The sequence below is a fragment of the Mustela lutreola genome, chromosome 13 (genome assembly GCF_030435805.1).
Source record: "Mustela lutreola isolate mMusLut2 chromosome 13, mMusLut2.pri, whole genome shotgun sequence".
In the NCBI taxonomy this organism is placed as follows: Eukaryota; Metazoa; Chordata; class Mammalia; order Carnivora; family Mustelidae; genus Mustela; species Mustela lutreola.
This window is the reverse complement of record NC_081302.1, coordinates 64,643,905-64,667,324: the sequence shown is the minus strand read 5'-3', so window position 1 is coordinate 64,667,324 and position 23,420 is coordinate 64,643,905. Positions and strand designations below refer to the sequence as shown.

The following is a 23,420-nucleotide window of genomic DNA, read 5'->3' as shown; positions in this document are numbered from 1 at the left end:
GTCCCTTCTTCACCCAATCAACTAAGTCTCATACACAGGCATTCTGGAAATCTCTGTAAGGTTTTGGTTGGTAGTCACTAGGCAGAAGGAGGATCCTCCTAGGACCTGTTCTTCTTTAACGCAACTGGAGTCAGAAAGGATAAACAGTTGTCTATAGGTGCTACATTGAAAACATTCAGAAAGAGTCAAAGAAATTGTATTGTCATGGGTGTTCATGTGAAGGTTGACATTTACTTCCCTTTCTCTCAGTGCATTTATGTTTGTGTGTGTCTGTTTTAATATATAAATATTTTCATATGAGTGCATAGGGATATATATTTATGTTTATTCATTTATAGCTCAAAGTTTACTGGTGACATCATAGCCATCTGATTTCACTTCTGTCAGGGCATTTCTAAAGAATAAAGAGGCACATAGTCAGACACCACATGTAATTCTAGACTGACTTTTTTTCTATATGAATAGCTACAACTGCTGTATACATTTGATCTGGTCAACCTTTAAAAATTCATGTATATAGGGGCGCCTGGGTGGCTCAGTGGGTTAAGTTGCTGCCTTCGGCGCAGGTCATGATCTCAGGGTCCTGGGATCAAGTCCCACATCGGGCTCTCTGCTCAGCGGGGAGCCTGCTTCCCTCTCTCTCTCTCTTTCTCTCTGCCTGCCTCTCTGTCTACTTGTGATTTCTGTCAAATTAATAAATAAAATCTTTAAAAAAATTCATGTATATAGCACCTAAATGAACCAGGTAGGTCACTTTTTATTAGACATGGGGCTTTTTTAAAAGATGGTATTGATAGAGCTACGCTATCACCCTGCAAATTGCACTACTGTGTATCTACCCCAAGGGTACACATGTAATGAAAAGAAGAGCCATAAGTACACCAATGTTCATAGCAACCATGGCCACAACTGCCAAACTGTGGAAAGAGCCAAGACACCCTTCAACAGATGAATCAATAAAGAAGATATGATCCATATATAGAATGGAGTATTATTCCTCCATCAGAAATGATGAATACCCAACCTTTGTATCAACATGGATGGGACTGGAGGAGAATATATTGAGTGAAATAAGTCAAGCAGAGAGAGTCAATTATCATATGTTTTCACTTAGTTGTGGAACGTAAGGAATAACATGGAGGACATTAGGAGAAGGAAAGGAAAAGTGAATTGGGGGAAATAGGAGGGGGAGACAAAGCATGTGCACTGTGGACTCTGAGAAACAGAAGGTTTTAGAGGGGAGGGGAGTGAAGGGCTAGGTGATCCGGTGGTGGACATTAAGGAGATCATGTATTGCATTTAGCACTGGGTGTGGTGTATAAACAATGAATCTTGGAACACAAAAAAATAAAATAAAAAGATGCTAATGACTTTGTTAGGCCTACAAATAAATAATCCATCAATCCATAAAAAGTTCTATACAATCCATAAGAAGTTCTATACTATAATGTGTAACAGCCTTTTTTGTAGAAATTATTTCAAATTCAATTTCATTTTGGAGGCACCCATCCCTCTTATTTATTTAAATTCCTAGTTCTCATGGATTTCTGTCTTCCTACTTTCATTAAGGGTTTGGTTGCTACTAAGGGAGACAAATGTACTCAAGCAAAGAAGCATCCCTCTTATGGCTTCCACTCTTATGCAACTAAATCTTAAAAAGAAGAAGAAGAAGATAGAAAGTTACCTACATACACTACAGTAAGAACTTAGAAGCAGTATTAAAGATACTCTATTGCCATGGATGCCCAAGACTGACTATTACAAATCTCAGTCTCTCTCTTTACTGTTCCATGAGTGTATGTGTTGAGATTATACATATCATTTTAAATTTATGCATGCATAGCTCACATTCCAGTGGTGAAATCCTCATAGTTTTCTGATGTCCGTTCACTCTGGACAGGGCTAAAGAATTAGAAAGGCACATAGACACCACATGTAATGTCAGACTGACTTTTTTTTCCATTTAAATACCTACAATTGCTCTATACTTATGAACAGTCAATCTTTAAAAATTATTTACTTATCACCTAAATGAACCAAGTAGTTCATTCTTTATTAGAAATGAGGCTTTATATAAAAGATGCCAATGACTTAGGCTTATTAATAATGTATCAATTTATAAGAAGTTCTATACTGTCACCCTATTCCCAGTGTGTAATAGCCTTTTCTGGTAGAATCTATTTCAAATTCAGTTTCAGTTTGGAGGCACCCATCCCTCTTATCCATTTAAATTCCTGGTTCTCAGGGCTTTCTCTCTTCTTACTTTCGTCTGAGGGTTTGGCTGCTATTAAAGGAGACAAACCTACTTAGGGGAAAAGCATTTGTCTTATGAATTCTTTTATTCAACTAAATCTAAAAAAAAAAAAAAAGACAGTTACATATATACACTACAGAGAAGACTCAGAAGCAGTTTTGAAGACTCTCTACTGCCACAGATACTCCTGAGAGTGACTTTTACAAATCTCAGTCTCTGTCTTTATTCTTTTATGCATGTATATGTTGAGATTATATATATCATTTTAAATTTATATATGAATATCTCACATTTCACTGGTGGATTTCTCATAGGTTTCCAAAGTCCACTCACTCTGGGCAGGGCTAAAGAATCAAAAAGGTACATTGTCAGACATCAGGTAATTCTAGATATACTTTTTCCATTCAAATAGTTACAACAGTCTAGGATATGAACCAGCTGATTTTTGGAAATCCAAGTGCAAATCAGTAACCTGGAACTTGGTGTGTCAGTTTATTATTATCAATGAGGTTTATATGTGTTGGAGGGGATTTGGATAAAGGGGAACCCTCTTCCACCATTGGTGGGAATGCAAGTTGGTGCAGCCACTTTGGAGAACAGTGTGGAGATTCCTTAAGAAATTAAAAATAGATAGTTGTCTTTCTCTGCTTGACTTCATTGGGGAGGGTATGTGAATTGGTGAGTGCTGTGAAGTGTGTAAACCTGGTGATTCACAGACCTGGGGATAAAAATATATGTATATAAAAAATATATGTTTATAAAAAATAAAAAATTTAAAAAAAAAAAGAAATTAAAAATAGAGCTCCCTATGACAACTGCACTTGCAAATGCAATTACACTCCTGGGTATTTCCCCCAAAGATACAGATGTAGTGAAAAGAAGGACCATCTGTATCCCAATGTTTATAGCAGCAGTGGCCATGGTCATCAGACTGTGGAAAGAACCAAGATGCCCTTCAATGGACGAATTGGTAAGGAAGATGTGGTCCATATACACTAAGGAGTATTATGCCTCCATCAGAAAGGATAAATATCCAACATTTGTAGCAACATGGACAGGACTGGAAGAGATTCTGCTGAGTGAAATAAGTCAAGCAGAGAGAGTCAATCATCATATGGTTTCACTTATTGGTGGAGCATAAACAAATAGCATGGAGGACAAGGGGAGATGGAAAGGAAAGGGAGTTGAGGGAAATTGGAAGAGGATAGGAACCATGAGAGACTATGGACTCTGAAAAAGAATCTGAGGGTTCTGAATGGGCAGGGGGTGGGAGGTTGGGGGAACCAGGTGGTGGTATTAGAGAGGGCACGTATTGCATGGAGCACTGGGTGTGGTGCAAAAACAATGAATACTGTTACACCGAAAAGAAAAAAAAATTTAAAAAGGAAGAAAAAAAAAAGAAAACATTCCCATTTGCAATAGCACCAAAAAAGTAATTAGAAATACTTAACTAAGGTGACAGAAGACCTATATTCTGGAAACTATAAGACACTGGTAAAAGAAATGGAAGATTACACAAATGGAAAAATATTCCATGCTCAGGAGTTGGGAGAATACTGTTAAAATAATACCCAAAGCAACCTACAGACTCAATGCAATTCCTATGAAATTACCAGTGTTTTTAATCAGTGTTTTTAATAGAACTAGAACAAAGAATCCTAAAATTCATGTGGACCACAAAATACCCACATATAGCCAAAGCAACCTTGAAAAAGAATAAAACTGGAGGTATCACAATCCTGGATTTGGAGATAAACCACAAAGCTATAGTAATCAAGAGAGTACAGTACTGGCATAAAAACAGACACATAGATCATAGAGGCCAGATATAAGCTCATGATTATATAGTCAAATTAATCTTCAACAAGGAGGCAAGAATATGGAAGGGGAAAAGAATAGTCTCGTCAAGAAATGGTGTTTGGAAAACTTAGCTGCAAAAGAATGAAACGGGATCGATTTCTTACTCCATACACAAAAATAAACTCAAAATGGATAAAGGACCTAAATGTGAGATCTAAAATCATAAAAAGGGTACAGGCACTAATTTCTGACATTAGCTATAGCAAAATCTTTCTAGATATGTTCTCTTGAGGCCAGGGAAACAAAAGCAAAAATAAATTGTTGGGTCTACATCAAAATAAAAAGTTTCTGCACAGCAAAGGAAACAACCAAAACTAAAAGACAACCACTGAATGGGAGAAAATATTTGCAAGTGACATATCCAATAAAGCATTAGTATCCAAAATGTATAAAGAACTTCTACAACCCAACACCAAAAATCAAATAATCCAATTTTAAAATGGGCAGAAGTCATGACCAGACATTTCTCCAAAGAAGATATCTAGAGGGCCAACAGGCATATGAAAAGACGCTCAACATCACTCATCATCAAGGAAATGCAAATCAAAACTACAATGAGGTATCACCTGACACTTCTCAGAATGGCTAAAACTGAACTGCCCATTGATAGATGAATGGATAAAGAAGATGTGGTATGCATGCATATATGTAAACACATATATACACACACTCACAAATGAATATTAGTCATAGAAAATAGTGAAATTTTGCCATTTGCAACATGGATGGATCTAGAAAGTATAACGTTAAGTGAAATAAGTCAGAGAAAGAAAAATACCATATAATTTCACTCATATGTAGAACTGAAAAAAAACAAAACAAAGAGTAAAGAAACAAAAAACCCAGACTTTTTATTTTTTAAATTTCATTATGTTATGTAAGTCACCATACAGTTCACCATTGGTTTTTGATGTAGTGTTCCATGATTCATTGTTTGTGTATAATATCCAGTGCTCCATGCAATACATGACCTCCTTAATACAACCCAAACTTTTTAAAAAATTCTATTTAAATTCAGTTGACAGTAGGTAGAGTTCAGTGGCTAATCAGTTGCATGTAACACTCGGTGCTCTTTATATCACGTGCCCTTTTTAATGCCCATCACTCAGTTATCCCATCCCCTCACCCACATCCCCTCCAGCAGCCCTCAGTTTGTTCCCTATAGTTAAGAGTTTCTTATGGTCTGTCTCCCTCTCTGATTTCATCTTATTTTTCCCTCCCTTCACCTATGATCTGTTTTGTTTCTTAAATTCCACATATGCATGAAATCACCATTGTCTTTCTCTGATTGACTTACTTTGCTCATCATAATACCCTCTAGTCCCATCAATGTCATTGCAAATGGTAAGATTTCATTTGTTGATGGCTGAGTAATATTCCACTGTATATATCTACTACATCTTCTTTATCCATTCCTTTGTAGATGGACATGAAAACAGTACTCAACATCACTGGGCATCAGGGAAATAAAAATCATAACCACAATGAGATACCACCTCACACCAGTCAGAATGGCTAAAATTAACAAGTCAGAAAACAACAAACATTGGCAAGGATGTGGAGAAATGCATCCATTTCTTTCATCAGTGTTTTATAGTTTTTCCACAAGGATGTAGAGACATTCTCACTGTTGGTGAGAATGCAAGCTTGTACAGCCACTCTGGAAGATAGTATGGAGGTTCCTCAAAAAGTCAGAAAAACAAGACTCTTAACTAGGTTACCCAGCATAGGGGGGTTGGGTGAAACAGATGAAAGAGGACTAAGAGCACACATATGGTGACAAGCACTGAGCAATGTATAAAATTGTTGAATCCCCATTGTACACCTGAAACTAATATAATACTGTCTGTTACTTATACTGGAATTAAAATTTTTTTTAAGGAATAAGATATCATATGGTGGTGACTGGTATCTTAGAATTGTGAAAATAGTAAGCATCAAGGTTTAAGTAATTTAAGTTCTTTTTTTTTCTTTTTTGTTTTTTCTTTTTCTCTTTTTATGTAATTTAAGTTCTATACCTGTCCCTAATCCCAAATTATATAAGCTTTTTGTGGTGGCATTTATTTCATTTCAACTTCAATTTATAGTGTACACATCCCTCTTACTCCATTTAAATTCCTGATTTGCAAGTCCTTCCATCACATTCTTACTTTGACCCATCATGGTCATCTTTCCTGCCTCTTAGAGAGGGTCAAGCAATGCAGGTCTAAGGCAGTGGCTCTATCCACCATGATAGTGGATTTGAGCTTCAGGCCTATCTCACATAAGCTCTGGAGGCTATGGGGTAGACCTAGTGTCTGTTAGTTCCATTATTCCCTACTAAGGCCTCTTCTGTTCCCAGTCTACTGCCATTATTCTTCTGGCTCTAAATAGGACTCTCTCCTCACTTGTCAAATATTATAAGTTGAATATTGTCCCACCTAAAATGGATATGTTGTAATCTTATCCCTTGTAACTCAGCATGTGACCTTATTGGAAATAGGGTTGCTGTAGGTGTAATTAAGACACAGTCATACTGGTTTAGGGTGGGCTCCTAATCCAGTACGATTGGTGTCCTAAGACAAAGGAAAAATGTAGACACAAACACACATACTTCACCTATGTAGAGATTAAGGTAGAGATTGGAGCAATGATTCTACATACCGTGGAACAGCAAAGATTGACAGCAATCACCAGAAGCTAGGAGAGGGGCATGGAATAGATTCTTGCTCATAGCCCTCAGAAGAAAACAACCCTACTGACACCCTGATATCAACTTCTAGCCTCTAAGACTGAGACAATGAATTTCTGTTGTTTTAAATGATTCAGTTTTGTGATATTTTGTTACAGCAGCCCTAGAAAACTAATACAGCCCATTCTAGTAGAATCTCATACAACAATCTGATAGTTTTCTAAGAGTTTTGGCTGACCTGAGTTTCTATCAGATCTAACTAGATCTACCTGATCTAGTTTCTACCAAACTAGATAAAAAATATGTTACATAAAGAAGTGGAGACTTCCAACATTTTAGAGTGTCCAAGAAACTCTGTGTTGAATATCTCTGGTTTATCTTTACATATGTTTATTTCACCTTTTATTGGTGACCTCCTTATCAGTTGCTGAGGTCAATTCATTCCAATCAGAACTAAAGGATAAAATGTATCTGATCAAACATCTTACATACTTTTTTCATTCAAATAAGCTTCACTTTATCTACAAATCATAATGTGGTTGAACACTAAAAAAATCTCATGTAATTTGGCTATTTGGAAAGAAGTATTTCATTTTCCCCTAGAAATGCAGCTTTATATGGTAGAAAAAAAATTCTGTAGAGAACCCTTAATGGATCAAGAGTGATTTTAAAACTTTTCTTGACTACTGAGCCTAACTCCAATATGCATCTGCTTTTGCACTTCCATCTATTTCAAATTCAGCTATAGTTTGTAGGTACCTAAATATGTGTGTGTGTGTGTGTGTGTGTGTGTGTGTGTGTGAGAGACCAAGGGTTGGTTTTTTGAAAAGATCAACAAAACTGACAAGCCTTAGTCAGATTCATTAAGGAAAAAAAGACCTAAGTAAATAAAATCAAACAGATGAAGAAAACAGACACCACTTAAAAATTAAGAATTATAAGAAAATACTATGAGAGGGGTGCCTGGGTGGCTCAGTGGGTCAAGCCTCTGCCTTCGGCTCAGGTCATGATCTCAGAGTCCTGGGATTGAGCCCCACATTGGGATCTCTGCTCATCTGAGAGCCTGCTTCCCCCACCCCCCTCTGCCAGCTTCTCTGCCTACTTGTGATCTCTGTCTGTCAAATAAATAAATAAAATCTTAAAAAAGAAAAAGGAAATACTATGAGAAATATATGCCAACAAATTAGGTGACCCAGAAGAAATGGATAAATTTCTAGAAACATACAATTTTCCAAAACTGAATTGGAAAGAAATAGAAATCTGAATAGGCAATTACTAGGAATGAAATTGAATTTATAATCAAAAAATTCCTCCCAAATGTAAATGCAGACCATCATGGATTTGCTGGTGTAGTCTACCAAACATTTAAAGGAGAATGAATACCTATTCTCACCTCATTCCAAAAATAAAGGAGGAGGGAAAACTACCAAATTCATAATATGAGGTGAGCATTACCCTGATACCAAAAGCAAAGACACCACAAACAAAGAAAACTATAGGTCAATGTCACTGATGAACACAGATGCAAAAATTCTAAACAAAATATTAGAAAAATCACATTCAACAATATATTAAAAGGATCATTCACCATATTCAAGTGAAATTTATACCAGGGATTCAGTGATGATTTAATATTCACAAATCAACGTGATATACCAAGTCAATAAAATGGAGGATAAAAATTATATGATCATCTCATTAGACGCAGAAAAAGCATTTGACAAAATTCAACATCCATTCATGATAAAAACTCTCAACAAAGTTGGTTTAGGGGGAATATACCTTTATACAATAAAGGCCATATATGAAAAACCCACAACTGACATTATAGTTAATGATGAAAAACAAAGCATTTCCTCTGAGATCAGGAACAAGTCAAGCATGTCCACTCTCACCACTTTTATTCAACATAGTAGTGGAAGTCCTAGCCACAGCAATCAGATGAAAGAAAGAAAACATGAGAAAGAAAACAAAGAAATGAGTCATCTATATTGGCAAGGAAGAATTTAAACTCACTATTTCCTATTATTATTCATAGAACCCCTACAGACTCCACACACACACACACATACAAAACAAAAACAAAACAACAACAACAAAAAACTATTAGAATAAATGAAGGGCACCTGGGTGGCTCAGTGGGTTAAGCCACTGCCTTTGGCTCAGGACATGATCTCAGGGTCCTAGGATCGAGTCCTTCATCGGGCTCTCTGCTTGTCCGCCCCCGCCTGCCTCTCTGCCTACTTGTGATCTCTCTCTCTGTCAAATAAATAAATAAAATCTTTAAAAAAAATAAAAGAATAAATGAAGTCAGCAAAAATGCAGGATACAATACCCAGAAATCAGTAGATTTTCTACAGACTAATAAAGGAGTAGCAGAAAAAGAAATTTAGAAAAGAGTCCCATTTACAATTGCACCAAAATAAAAATACCTAGTAACAAACTTAACCAAGGAGATGAAAGACCTGTACTCTGAAACTATACAACATTGATAAGAGAAACTGAAGACAACATAAACAAATACAAAGGTATTCTGTACTCATGGATTAGATGAATTAATCTTGTTAAAATGTCTATACTACCCAAAGCAATTAATAGATTCAATGCAATTCCTGTTCAAAATACAAACTGTATTTTTCCAGAACTAGAACAATCCTAAAATTTGTATGGAACCACAAAAGACACTGAACAGTCAGAGCAATCTTCTTTTTTTTTTTTTTTAAGATTTTATTTGTTTATTTGACAGACAGAGATCACAAGTAGGCAGAGCAGCAGGCAGAGAGAGAGGGATAAGCAGGCTCCCCGCTGAGCAGAGAGCCCAGTGAGAGGCTCAATCCCATGACCCTGGGATCATGACCTGAGCCGAAAGCAGAGGCTTTAACCCACTGAGCCACCCAGGTGCCCGAAGCCAGAGCAATCTTGAGAAAGAGCAACAAAACTGCATGTATAATAATCCAAGGTTTCAAGATATACTATAAAGCTGTAGTAATCAAGACAGTATTGTGCTAGCACAAAACAGACACATAAATCAATGTAACAGAATAGAGAGCCCAGAAATAAACATGCACTTATAGAGTCAAATTAAACTATAACTAAGGAACCAAGAATATACAATGAGAAAAAGCCAGTCTCTTCAACTGGTGCTGGGGAAACTGGACAGCAACATGCAAAATAGGACCAATGAAACTAGACCACTTTCCTACAGTTCACAAAAATAAACTCACAAGTGTGGGATTAGCACTGGGTGTTATAAGCAACTAATGAATCATTAAACATTACACCAAAAACTAATGATGAATATGTTGGCTAATTGATTTTAAATTTAAAAAAGCAAATACTATGTTGAATTAATTAAGTAAGTAAGTAAGTAATTAATTTGAGACCGGAAACTACAAAAATCATAGAAGAAAATAAAGACAATAATTTCTGTTGACACTGGCCATAGCAACATTTTTCTAAATATCCGTCCTGAGGCAAGAGAAACAAAAGCAAAAATAAACTATTAAAAATAAATAATCTAATTAAAAATGGGCAAAAATCCTGACTAGACATCTTTCTGAAGAAGAAAAATGGGCAACGAACACTTGAAAAGATGTTCAACATCACTTATCATCAGGAAAATGCAAATCAAAACTACAATGAGATACTACTACCTCACACCTGTCAAAATGAATGGCTAAAATCAAGAAACAAGAAATGTTGGCAAGAATGTGGAGAAAAATGTAATCCTCATGCACTATTGATGGGAATATAAACTGGAACAGCCACTGTGGAAAACAGTATGGAGGTTCCTCAAAAAATTAAAAATAGTGGGGTTCCTGGGTGGCTCAGTGGGTTAAAGCCTCTGCCTTCAGCTCAGATCATGATCCCAGGACCCTCGGATCAAGCCCCTCATCAGGCTCTCTGCTCAGCAGGGATCCTGCTTCCCTTCCCCTCTCTCTCTGCCTGCCTCTCTGCCTACTTGTGATCTCTGTCAAATAAATGAATAATTTTTTTAAAAAAATCCACTTTCTTTAAAAAATATTAAAAATAGAACTGCCATATGATCCAGTAATTCCAACACTGGGTATTTACCAAAAGAATATGAAAACACTAATTCAATAAGATATGCAACCCCTATGCTTTTTGCAGCATTATTTACAATAACCAAAGTATGGAAACAACCCGAGTGTCCATCCATAGATGAATGGATAAAGAAGAGAGAGGATATACCCAACCGAAAATGGAATATTATTCAGTTATAGAAAAGAATGAAATCTTGCCATTTGCAACAACATGGATGGATCTAGAGGGCATAATGCTAGGTGAAGTCAGTCAGAGAAAGATAAAGGTACTATGATTTCACTTACATGTGGAATTTAAGATGCAAAACAAACAAACAAAGTAAAAAAGAGACAAAGCAAAAAAGAGATCCTTTAATAGAGAATAAACTGAAGTTACCTGGGGGCAGGTGAGAGGGATCAGATGAAATAGGGGAAGATGATTAAAGAATACATTTATCATGATGAACACTGAGTAATGTATAGAATTGCTGAATCACTATAATGTACACATGAAACTATTAACATTATTTGCTAATTATACTGGAATTTTAAAAAATTTTAAGAGAAAATTACAGGTAATTTGAAGAAGTATTTGTAGTTATTAATTGGCCCTATATCTTCCACATAATCTTTGTCTAGACAGCAAATGAATTCCACCAGTGACCAGCTGGTTTCTTCTTCAGCACTGCTCATTCTCCAACACTGACATTAAATAGCTGAATAACTGGCCAGGAGAGAAGCAGAAAAATCCCATGACTATTTCTTTTCAGATATCTGTGATTTTTTTTTTATTTTTTATAAACATATATTTTTATCCCCAGGGGTACAGGTCTGTGAATCACCAGGTTTACACACTTCACAGCACTCACCAAAGCACATACCCTCCCCAATGTCCATAATCCCACCCCCTTCTCCCAAACCCCCTCCCCCCAGCAACCCTCAGTTTGTTTTGTGAGATTAAGAGTCACTTATGTGATTTTTAAAATGTATTCTTTCCTTGGCTTGAGTAAAAATGCCTTCAGCTCAGAGCAATAGCAAGTACCCTTAGTCAGGTTACTTAGATACAAGTCAAATGAACTCCAATGAGTAAAAATTTAATCAGCAAAACGTGTTCACATTCTGTTAGTCACTACTCAGACAAAACCAACAAAATGGGGAATCAGAATACATCCAGCAAAAAAATGAGAAAGGAACACAATTGAAGATTAAGGAGTATTCTACATTTCTCTATTTTAAAAGACTGATAAAATTACTCTCTAAGATCTAGTCACATTTTCAACCTACATCATTTAAGTGTGATAAACAGAAAAATTTTTCTTTAAAATATGGTACTTTTCTAAAAATTAAAAAAGATTATATACCCTCCCTGTCCACACTGACATCTTTCCATAGCTTTCCATTTTATTCCTGCTTCAGAATAAACTTTCCCTCCGCCAAAATAAGAGATCCATCTATAGCTTCCTCCCCCCAGACTGCAACACGATTTACTCACATGAATTAGGAAAAAATCAAGGTTTTCATAACTATCACTGTGGCTAAAGAGTTGGTCTAGCTTATTATAAACACCAACAAATGGAAAAACTTATCAGAGATTTCCTACATGGACCTGTGATGTGACCAATTTATTTGATCAACAAGAATTTATGAAATCTCAAAGTTACAGTAAACATGATTTGCTAGCTAAACATGAATTGTTAGCTCACAGAAAATCCTAACTTTTTAGAATAAAATTTAGATACTTGTCCAGAAGATTCTATACTGTCATGGATACTCTGGACTGAATTTCTCTACCCCCTTCAATACACCTTATCCTGCATTGGTGACTTCATTAGAGATTCCAGATATGAATTCATTTAGATTATTTCTAAAGAATTAAAAACATCTATGATCAGACCCCAATGACTTCAAAGCCAAACTTTTTTTAAACTTTATTTTTTCAGTGTTCCAAGATTCATTGTTTATGCACCACACCCAGTGCTCCATGCAATATGTGCCCTCCTTAATACCCACCACCAGGCTCACCTAGCCCTCCCCTCCCCTCCCCTCCAAAACCCTCAGTTTGTTTCTCAGAGTCCACAGTCTCTCATGCTTCGTGTCCCCCTCTGATTTCCCCCAATTCACTTTTCCTTTCCTTCTCCTAATGTCCTCCATGTTATTCCTTATGTTCTACAAGTGAAACCATAGGATAATTGACCCTCTCTGCTTGACTTATTTCACTCAGCATAATCTCTTCCAGTCCCATGCATGTTGATACAAACACCCCAATATTCATAGCAGCAAGGGCCACAACCACCAAACTGTGGAAAGAGCCAAGATGCCCTTCAACGGACTTAATGGATAAAGAAGACGTGGTCCATATGTACAATGGAGTATTAGGTCTCCATCAGAAAGGATGAATACCCAACTTTTGTATCAAAGCCAAACTTTTCTGACTTAGTTAGAAGTTGTCTTCAGGGGTGCCCGGGTGGCTCAGTGGGTTAAAGCCTCTGCCTTCAGCTAGGGTCATGATCCCAAAGTCCTGGGATCGAGCCCCACATCCAGCTCTCTGCTCAGTGGGGAGCCTGCTTCCTCCTCTCTCTCTGCCTGCCTCTCTGCCTACTTGTGATCTCTGTCTGTCAAATAAATAAATAAAAATCTTTAAAAAAAAAAAAAAGAAGAAGAAGAAGAAGAAGTTTTCTTCAATTTGTAAACTGGTTGAATTCTAAAAACAAAACAAAACAACAACAAAAAAAAACCTTTGTAAATTAGCTATTTGGAAACCAATATTTCAATTTTCCTTAGAAATGCGGTTTGATGTTCATTATCACTAGCCATTAGGGAGATTCAAGTTAAAACCACATTGAGATACCACCTTTTACCAGTTAGAATGGCCAAAATTAGCAAGACAGGAAACAACATGTGTTGGAGAGGATGTGGAGAAAGGGGAACCCTCTTACACTATTGGTGGGAATGCAAGTTGGTGCAGCCACTTTGGAAAACAGTCTGGAGATTCCTCAAGAAAATAAAAATAGAGCTTCCCTATGACCCTGCAATTGCACTACTGGGTATTTACCCCAAAGATACAGATGTAGGGAAAAGAAGGGCCATCTGTACCCCAATGTTTATAGCAGTAGTGGCCCCGGTCGCCAAACTGTGGAAAGAACCAAGACACCCTTCAATGGACGAATGCATAAGGAAGATGTGGTCCATATACACTATGGAGTATTATGCCTCCATCAGAAAGGATGAATACCCAACTTTTATAGCAACCTGGATGGGACTGAAAGAGATTATGCTGAGTGAAATAAGTCAAGCAGAGAGAGTCAATAATCATATGGTTTCACTTATTGGTGGAGCATCGCAAATAACTGGAGGACATGGGGAGATGGAGAGGAGAAGGGAGTTGAGGGAAATTGGAAGGGGAGGTGAACCATGAGAGACTATGGACTCTGAAAAACAACCTGAGGGTTTTGAAGGGGCAGGGGGTGGGAGGTTAGGTGAGCCCGGTGGTGGGTATTAAGGAGGGCACGGATTGCATGGAGCACTGGGTGTGGTGCAAAAACAATGAATACTGTTACGCTGAAAAGAAATTTTTTAAAAAATGAACATCAGACCTTTAAAAAAAAAAGAAATGGGGTTTTATATAATTTTATTAAAAATTTCAGTTCTGTCGGAAAAGCCTAACATATCAAGATAAGTGCAATACTTTACTGCTAAACTCAACTTTCCTAAGGAACTGCACTGACTTGAATTTACTTCAAAATACAATCTTGGCTTGTAGGTAAACAGCCTTTCGGGTTATTTCCTGATTATCAAGTTCCTTCACTATATCCTTATTCTTCATGTGTCATGTAAGTATTTTCTGTTCCTCAGTTTGGTTCAGAAAACTGCACACTTGAGGCAGGGTCTTCCTCCAATATGATGGTGGGCTTACGTTTGGGACACCAGTTTTATTTTATTTATTCTAGGATTATTTATTTATTTATTTATTTCACAGAGAAACACACAGAGAGAGGGAACACAAACAGGGAGAGGTAGGAGAGGGAGAAGCAGGCTTTCTGCCGAGCAGGGAACCTGATATGGGCCTCGATCCCAGGACCCTGGGGTCATGACTTAAGCCAAAGGCAGATGCTTAATGACTGATCCTCCCAGGCACCCAAGACACCAGTTTTAGATGGTTGCAAATCTCTGGGGAGTAAAGGGGACAGATCAAGGTCTATTACCTCCATTCTTTTTTCTTTTATTTTTTAAGATTTTATTTATTTATTTCTCAGAGAGAGCATAAGCGGGACAATGTGGAGTAAGGGGGAGAGGCAGAGGAGCAGAGGAGGCAATACTTAACTGATTAAGCCACCCAGGGTCCCAGCTCCATTCTTTTCTGTGGAGAGATCCACTGCACCCTGTCCACTGCCACCTCTTCTTGCCCAAATAACAGGATCCTCTCTTCACCTGGCCCACTTTAGCAGTATCTCACCACAGACATTATGAGAGTTTCCTAAGAGCTTTGATTACTCAGGGTCCCAAACAAACTTTAAGTAGAAAGTCTTGCTCTTATGACTTTTTTTTTCTACTTAGACCCCAAAAGAAAGACAGTTACCTATAGAAGCTTACAATCTTTTATGGAAACCTCTTACTGCTACCAATGCTCTCTATTACCTTTTGGTACTCAGATCAGTCAAGTCAACTTACCTCTTGGCATCGCTGCCATCAGAGGATGCTAAGAAAGAATCCACAACTCTGTTAAAAAGTAAAAAAACATATAAAAATTAAAATCAGACATTTTGGAAAGCAATCAGGTTCCTTTTCCTGACAGAATTTTAGGACATGACAAATAAAATCCCGGGGAAACATGACAGAAACAACAGGAAGTTTCAGGGTACAGCAATGGAACCTCTGAGACAGACTCTCAGCTCTTTGTTTGTTCACTGGGAAGAGAAGGAATTAAGGGAGGTGTAGTTTTTGTGATTATATCACCTTTCTACTCCATTTTGTCAACCATTCATACATTCTGGAATCAAGTTGAGATATATGAATGATCTGACCATGGGCACAGGGAGGTGGATCCAGGTAACAGGTAGCAAAGGACACAGAAATAAAGGAACTGCCAAAACAATTAATATTCCAGTGCCAAGGGCTAGTCTCTGGCCATCATTTGGTATAGAAGAAATAAACAAGAATGTTTAAAGGATTTTTCAGAAGTGGAAACAGAACAAGTGTTCAGAATGATTTTTCTCTCAGATCATCACAAAGAGGTATCTGGATAAGTTATCCAAAGTCAAGACTTCCTGCCACCAAAGCACTGGGTTGGATAACGTAATCTCTCTACAGTTTAACTTCATCACCTGTAAAATAAGACACACTGAAAACGCACTTTGCATGTGTCTACTTCATAAACTCATGCTGAAGTTCATCATCTCACAAACATTACAAGTTTTTAGGCCACCTGCCCTCCTCACCAAATGTTGTATCAAAAATACCAATGTGACAAATATGAAAAAAAAATCAGTGACAACAACACAAACAGATAATATTTAAGTTTCAAAAACACTTCAAGATTTCCAAAGTACTACATTCCCATAATTTCCTGGGAAATTTTGGATTCCTATCCATAGGATACTCTTCCTCCAAAACTACAGAAATTAAACTAAAGTATAGATTTAAAAAACTAACAATACCACAAACCCTATGAGTCTCAAGGAGATACAGCTGTCCCTTAACCAGCAGACAGGAAAAGACTGCTATGGGCAGTCTTGAGCGGCTGAGTGGAAGGGAAAATTTTAAGCTCTGTTCTTGCCTTTCCCCAGAGATAGTCACTACCATTCTTAGTAGCAACTACCCAGAAGTAATTGGAATAAAATTTGGGTAACTTTAGGTTAGTTAATAAAAGCAGGGAAAGGCTGAAGAGCAATCCTTGGGTTTTTACCTCTCTCCTACCTCCAAGGCCAAGGTGAACAACCTAGAACATTACCTTCTCCAATGCTGCCTTTGTCCAGGACCTTAAAAGTGATGTATCCTGGCTACAGAAATTACCTGGGTCACAGTGTTTCGCTGTTCTGCAGACTCTCTGTCCCCCGGCTATCGCCCTCATGTTAAATATACTGAGAAAGATAAACCTTAGGTCCCAGCTTTGAACAAGGATGACTTGTATTACCTCATCCAACAGAGGATACTTCTGAAAGTGGAACAGACATGCTATTAATAATTATGCTTTAAGAACAGCTACAGACTGAAATTGTCCCAAGCCAATCATTAGCCCTTCCCTAATACAAGTTACCAGACAAGGGGTCAATGGCCACAAGGAATGTAAGATCACAAAACAAAATTAGATACCTAAGGAGTATAATCACTGAAAACAAAATACAACAAACTGAACAACACATACCATCTGAAACAGAACCATTGGACCATACAGACCAACATTTTGAGTATGCATTAAAATACCGTTAAAGGGCGCCTGGGTGGCTCAGTGGGTTAAGCCTCTGCCTTCAGCTCAGGTCAGGATCCCAGGGTCCTGGGATCGAGCCCCACACATCGGGCTCTCTGCTTGGCAGGGAGCCTGCTTCCCCCTCTCTCTCTGCCTGTCTCTCTGCCCACTTGTGATCTCTCTCTGTCAAATAAATAAATAAAATCTTTTAAAAAAATGAAAAGAAATACCCTTTTAAAGGTACAAGGGAAGAGGATAGTAAGTGAAATGAGAATAAGAAATCTTAAGGAAAAACCTAAGCAAAATAAGTCAGTCAGAGAAAGACAAATACCATATGATTTCACTCACATGTGGAATTTAAGAAACAAAGTAGGGGGAAGGGAAGGAAAAATAAGATGAAAATTGAGAGGGAAGCAAACCTTAAGAGATGCTGAGCTCGAATAAATCAACTGAGGGTTTGGGGAAGGGAGGCGGGTGGAGGGAAGGGAGAATCGCAGGATGGGCATCAAGGAAGGCACTTGATGCGATGAGCACTGGGTGTTAAAACTGATAAATCATGAAATTCTACTTCTGAAACTAAAAATAAACAAAAGCAAAAACAAAAGACTGAGACCAGGAAAGGTCTAGTAAAACACCTGCAGGCATACAGCGAATGACATTTTTTTACTGTAAGGCCAGGATTCTACCCTCTGCTTATACGCTCATTAAAAGGAACTTCTACACACACACACACACACACACACACACACACACACAAGAGGGTATTTTAAACTTAAAAGTCCAATTGTTGAAATCAAGAATCATTTCATGGGATACATAGTAGTTTGGATACATATGAAAAGCAAATTAATCTGGAGTTGGAAGACAAGGTTGAGACACTCTCCAAGAAAATAGTAGGAAAAAAATAGAACATACAAAAGAAAAGCCAGTTGATACAAAGGATAAAAACAGATCAACACTTGGATTATAGGTACCTAAGAAAAAAAATTGAAAAATAAATTTCTTAAAATTAAAGAATGAATATCACAAAAGTGATATTTCATCTCATGAACATTTAAGTGGTATTTATTAAGTGCCAGGCATTGTCCTGATGTTTCACAGATATTTCAATTGGTCCTCATTACAACTCTTGCAAAGGTAACTATTACTATTTGTTTTAACCAATTCACAGATCCTGAGTAGTCATAGGTCTCTAACATCTATCATGCTGATTTGCAAGCCACTCCTCACTAATAAAAATCTGTGACCTTCCCTGGGGTAATTAACAGTGTTTCACATATTGATTGAGACAGGACAACTAAAGCCCTTGTAGTGGCCATCTCAAAATGGTCACCTCCCCAGAAAGGACAGAGCAGCCCTAATAGGGCATCCAGGTGTCTCAGAGGAGAAGCTAAAAGTGGCTGTGACTCAGCAAAGAAAACCGTCAACAAAACTAAAAGCAACCTCCAGAATGGGAGAAGATATTTGCAAATGTCTTATCAGTTAAGGGCTAGTATCCAAAATCTACAAAGAACTTATCAACCTCAACACCAAAAAAACAAAAACAAAAAACAAAAAATCTGGTCAAGGAATGGGCAGAAGACATGAACAGACATTTCTCCAAAGAAGACATACAAATGGAGAACAGACACATGAAAAAATGCAGAACGCCGCCCAGCATCAGGAAAATGCAAATCAAACCAGAATGAGATACCACCTTACACCAGTCAGACTGGCTAAAATTAGCAACTCTGGAAAGAATAGAAGTTGGCGAAGATGCAGAGAAAAGGGAACCCTCTTATACTGGTGGTGGAAATGCAAACTGGTGCAGGCACTCTGGAAAACAGTATGGAGGATCCTCAAAATGTTTAAAATAGAACTACCCTATGACCCAGCCATTGCACTAGTAGGTATTTACCCAAAGGATACAAACATAATGACTGGAAGGAGTATGTGCACCCCAGTGTTTATAGCACCTAAGTCCACAGTAGCCCAACTATGGAAAGATCCCAGATGTCCAACAACAAATGGATAAAGAAGAGGTGGTGTATATGTATACAATGGAATATTACTCAGCCACTAAAAAGAATGGAATCTTGCTGTTTGCAATGACATGGATGGAACTGGAGGGTATTATGCTAAGTAAAATAAGTCTACCCCCCCCAAAAAAAAACAATTATCATATGATTTCACTCCTATGTGGAAATTAAGAAACAAAACAGATGAACATAGGGGAAGGGAAGGAAAAAATTAGATGAAATCAGAGAGGGATACCAATCATAAGAGACTCTTAACTCTAGGAAACAAACTGAGGGTTGCTGGATGGGAGGTAGGTCAAGGGATAAGGTAGACGGGGGGATGGGGTAGCTGGGAGATGGGCATTAATGACGGAAGTCGATGGAATGAACACTAGATGTTATTTTGAAACTGATGAATCACTAAATTCTACCTCTGAAACCAATACTATACTGTATGTTAATTAAATTGAATTTAAATTTTAGAGAAAGTGACTGTGGCTACCACATACATATTATCACTGGCATCCTGCCTACGCTGTAGTATTTTAAATCAATTATAAGCATAAAACAAGATCTTTAAATTGTGAGTTTGCCAAATTTCATTTATATGCAGTTTACATTAATCATGAAAGAAAGTATACATGTATTCCCTATTCTATTAACCAAGGCTGAGAATTATCCTTAACATTTAGTAAATTTAAGGCTTATCACTTACTTATTTTTTGGATTCTTCAATGAGATATGTAAATGGTTGTTCTTTAATCTCTTCATGTCTGGGATTAATCTTCCTAATTCCAATTAGGGGTTAAACTACAAACACTCTAAAAAAAAAAAGGAAAGGCACATATTAAATTCAGTATTTTTAAAACACATATTTGCCCAATTAGAAAGTCATACACAGAACTTATTAGAAATGGACCAGCATTTCTAAAGTCTTGAATCCACAAACTTATAAAATCTACAATCCTGTACAATTTTATCAATCCATGAAATGTGCATTTTGTATTTTCCCCTCAGTATTTTATTCTGGGTTGAGAAATAGAAGAAAAGTTTTTTGAATGTACAGTAAATTTAATTCAAAGACAGGACACTTTAAAGATTGTTCTCTTGCTACATAGGACGCAGTAAGGGAAACAAACTCATTTCAAACCAATTTTATATTATCATAGGGGTTTATGATCTTTCCATCCTAAAATATTCTGTAGCATAAATCAAAGAGTGGGAAAGCAAAGATGCATCCTTCAACATTGCACAGAACAATCTGTGTCATGCAAGGAAACTAGAAGTGACTGGAGAATAAGATATTGCCAAGTTATCGTGGCAATCCAAGTTATCAAGGAGGCAGCCTGAAATGTGCCACAAGGCCTAAATTCTGGACAAGGAGAAAAAAATGAAAACGAATGAAAAATATTTTCATAAATAGGTCAATTTGGGCATAAATGTTGATGATGAGTTTAGGTTTGAGGGCCAACCACCTGTAATTCCATACCTGCAAGAGATAGCACCTCATGGGCAGTGGGAGTAGGAATCCCAAAGCTCTGAGGTTGCTCCATTCTGTTCCAGAGGTGGCCAGGAAGGGGTGGACCAAGGCAGAGCCGCATATTTAAGGATACTCCTACCCTGCAAAGCTCGGATCTGCTTACCCGCGGGCAGGGCTGCTTTCCAGGGGCCGCCACTCAAAGGATGGTAGACACAGAAAGACTAGGATCTTGTCACTTGACAACAAATTTTCCTAAATGGGAGCAAACATTACTAGAGATACTAATAGCAGGGGTCTTTCTTCCTGCCTTCCAGGATGATGCCTTTAACTTCTTTTCCTTTTTTATTTCCCCAAACCAAGCCCATTAAGTCAAATCTTGTCCCAATTCCTGGCCAGCAATGAGGTTACTGCTATTTGGTCCTATATTGACCTAGTGCACCCCATAACCCCATCCATACACCCTCACCCCACAGTCCCTCCACCTCTGGTTCCCTGAGGGTGAGAAGGTTCTGGGAGGTCCCCAGGAAAAAACAAACATTTATTAATGCTCCTCACTGTTAGGATTCGTGATCAAAGGAACGAGACTGACACAAAGCGAAAACCAAAGCTTTATTTCGCGCCAAGCATCGAAAATCAAACTGACTGGTCAGTCGGGGCCGTCCCTTAGGAAGAGGCAACCACAACGAGGATGCCACTCCCGACGACAGAGAGACGAGGACAACAAGGACGATAACGCCGCTCGAGTGAGGCCGCTCCCAATGACGACAACGAGGACGACAACCCGGATGACACAGACTCTGCTCCCCATGATGCCACTCTGACAAGGCTGCTCCCCAGAGGTGGCCACCGCTCCAGACGAGGCCGCTGCCCAGACGAGGCCGCTGCCCAGACGAGCCCGCTCTGGATGAGGCCGCTCCACGACCAGGCCGCTCCTAGGAACGACGCTCCGGGAGGCCCATCCCGGCAGGGCCGTGGCTGGGGGTGGCAAGGCCGCTCCGGTCGGTGAGGCTGCTGGCGGCTAGCCGGTTCGCTGAGGCGCCGCAGCCGACAGCCGCCAATCCGGGCTGCGAGGCCCCTCCTGGCGGGGCCTTGGTTCCGAGCAGCAAGGCCCCTCGAGGCGGGGCCGAGGCTGGAGAGGCAGGGCTGGGGAGGCGGGGCCGCGGCTCGGGTCGGCGAGGCGGCTCGGGTCGGCGAGGCGGCTCGGGTCGGCGAGGCGGCTCGGGTCGGCGAGGCGGCTCGGGTCGGCGAGGCGGCTCGGGTCGGCGAGGCGGCTCGGGTCGGCGAGGGCGAGGCCGAGGCAGCTCGCCGAGGTCGCTCGGGTCGGCGAGGCCGAGGCAGCTCGACGAGGTCGCTCGGGTCGGCGAGGCCGAGGCAGTTCGACGAGGTCGCTCGGGTCGGCGAGGCCGCGGCCGCTCGCCTAGGCCGCTCGGGTCGGCGAGGCCGCGGCCGCTCGCCTAGGCCGCTCGGGACGACGAGGGCCCTGGCTGCGGGGCTGAGGTTCCGGGCGGCTGCTGGGAAGGCCGGGGCTGCGGCTAGGGATGGCGAGGCCACTCCGGACAGCGAGGCTGCTGGAGGCTAGGCCGTTCGCCGCGATGCTGCACCGACGGCCGCAGCTCGGGACGGCGAGGCCCCTTGCAGCGGGGCCGCGGCTTGGTGGTGGCAAGGCCGTTCGCCGCGGCGCTGCTTCCCACAGCCGCGGCTCTGAGCGGCGAAACCGTGCAGGGCGGTAGGGGCGGCGCGGTTCCCATCAACTATCACTACCGGAGCTATCCTGACGGCTCTCCCATCTACCCGCTCTAGGGGCTCTCCCTAACAGCTATTCTAACTCCTCCTAGTACTCCTACTATGCCACCGCCCAGCCTCACAGACTAACCTTTATAGTAGCGAGGTGGCCAATGGGATTTCAACCCACCGCAGTAAATATATGCATGCCCCACTGATTGGATGTCTCCATCCACCCTGGCCCGCCCCTATATCTGGGGTTTACAAGTAAGTTCCTATGGCTAACCAGGCCCTTACACCCCAGCTGAGCACAAGGCAAAACTTCCTGTCTGTGGCCACAAAGACCCCCTTCCTGCACCCTCCCCCATCCTCCAGCCCTCCCTCTAGAACAGTATATTCTTTTTACTCTCAGTGAGGATGAAGGACAACGTTAGTCAACATAGAAAGTAGAGTATAGAATACCCTTGTCTGGAGAGCCCTCCACCCCAGCTCTTTACCTGCTGCTTGGAACAAGCCAGTAGCAGAATAAGAGTTCCGTGTCCATGGCAACCCCAAACAACACATTCCGGATAGTTCTGAGATAGAAGTAGAGTGGGGAATACAATGGACTTCGTTCCACACTGATTCCAGTTGGTCCTGAGTTTGTAGTAGTAGAGTGGGGTATACCGTGAAGTTGGTTCCAGGCTATAGGGACTTAAAAATAGAATCAGTTCTCCTTAAAGATGGGAAATGGGGGAATACCAAGATCAAAGATCTGAGGATAATAATCTCACAGAAGATTGTCTCATACCTTTTATTTTGCAAGAAAGAGAATGAATCAGAGGGCTGAATGTTTTCTGGATAACCCTAAATTTGACTAAAATAGGCAAGGTTGATACAGGACTCGGCAAAAATTATTTATGCAAGCATCATTTCATGGGATTGAGAGGAAGCAATCAAATATTAATTTTAGGGACACCTGGGTGGCTCAGCGGGTTAAAGCCTCTGCCT

At 39.7% G+C, this 23,420-nt stretch overlaps 1 protein-coding gene across 1 annotated transcript in view; it reads right to left on the bottom strand.

The window, feature by feature from the left end:
• LOC131814141 (phosphatidylinositol 3,4,5-trisphosphate 3-phosphatase TPTE2-like) overlaps nucleotides 1–23,420 on the bottom strand; it is a 118,265-nt gene that overhangs the window by 83,963 nt on the left and 10,882 nt on the right. The window contains exons 3-6 of the mRNA XM_059144870.1: nucleotides 19,944–20,049; nucleotides 15,497–15,544; nucleotides 2,545–2,598; nucleotides 1,849–1,902 (exon numbers count right to left, since the gene is read on the bottom strand). Coding sequence (XP_059000853.1) covers nucleotides 1,849–1,902; nucleotides 2,545–2,598; nucleotides 15,497–15,544; nucleotides 19,944–19,999 — 212 coding nt within the window. The 5' untranslated portion in view covers nucleotides 20,000–20,049. The remainder of the gene's footprint in view (nucleotides 1–1,848; nucleotides 1,903–2,544; nucleotides 2,599–15,496; nucleotides 15,545–19,943; nucleotides 20,050–23,420) is intronic.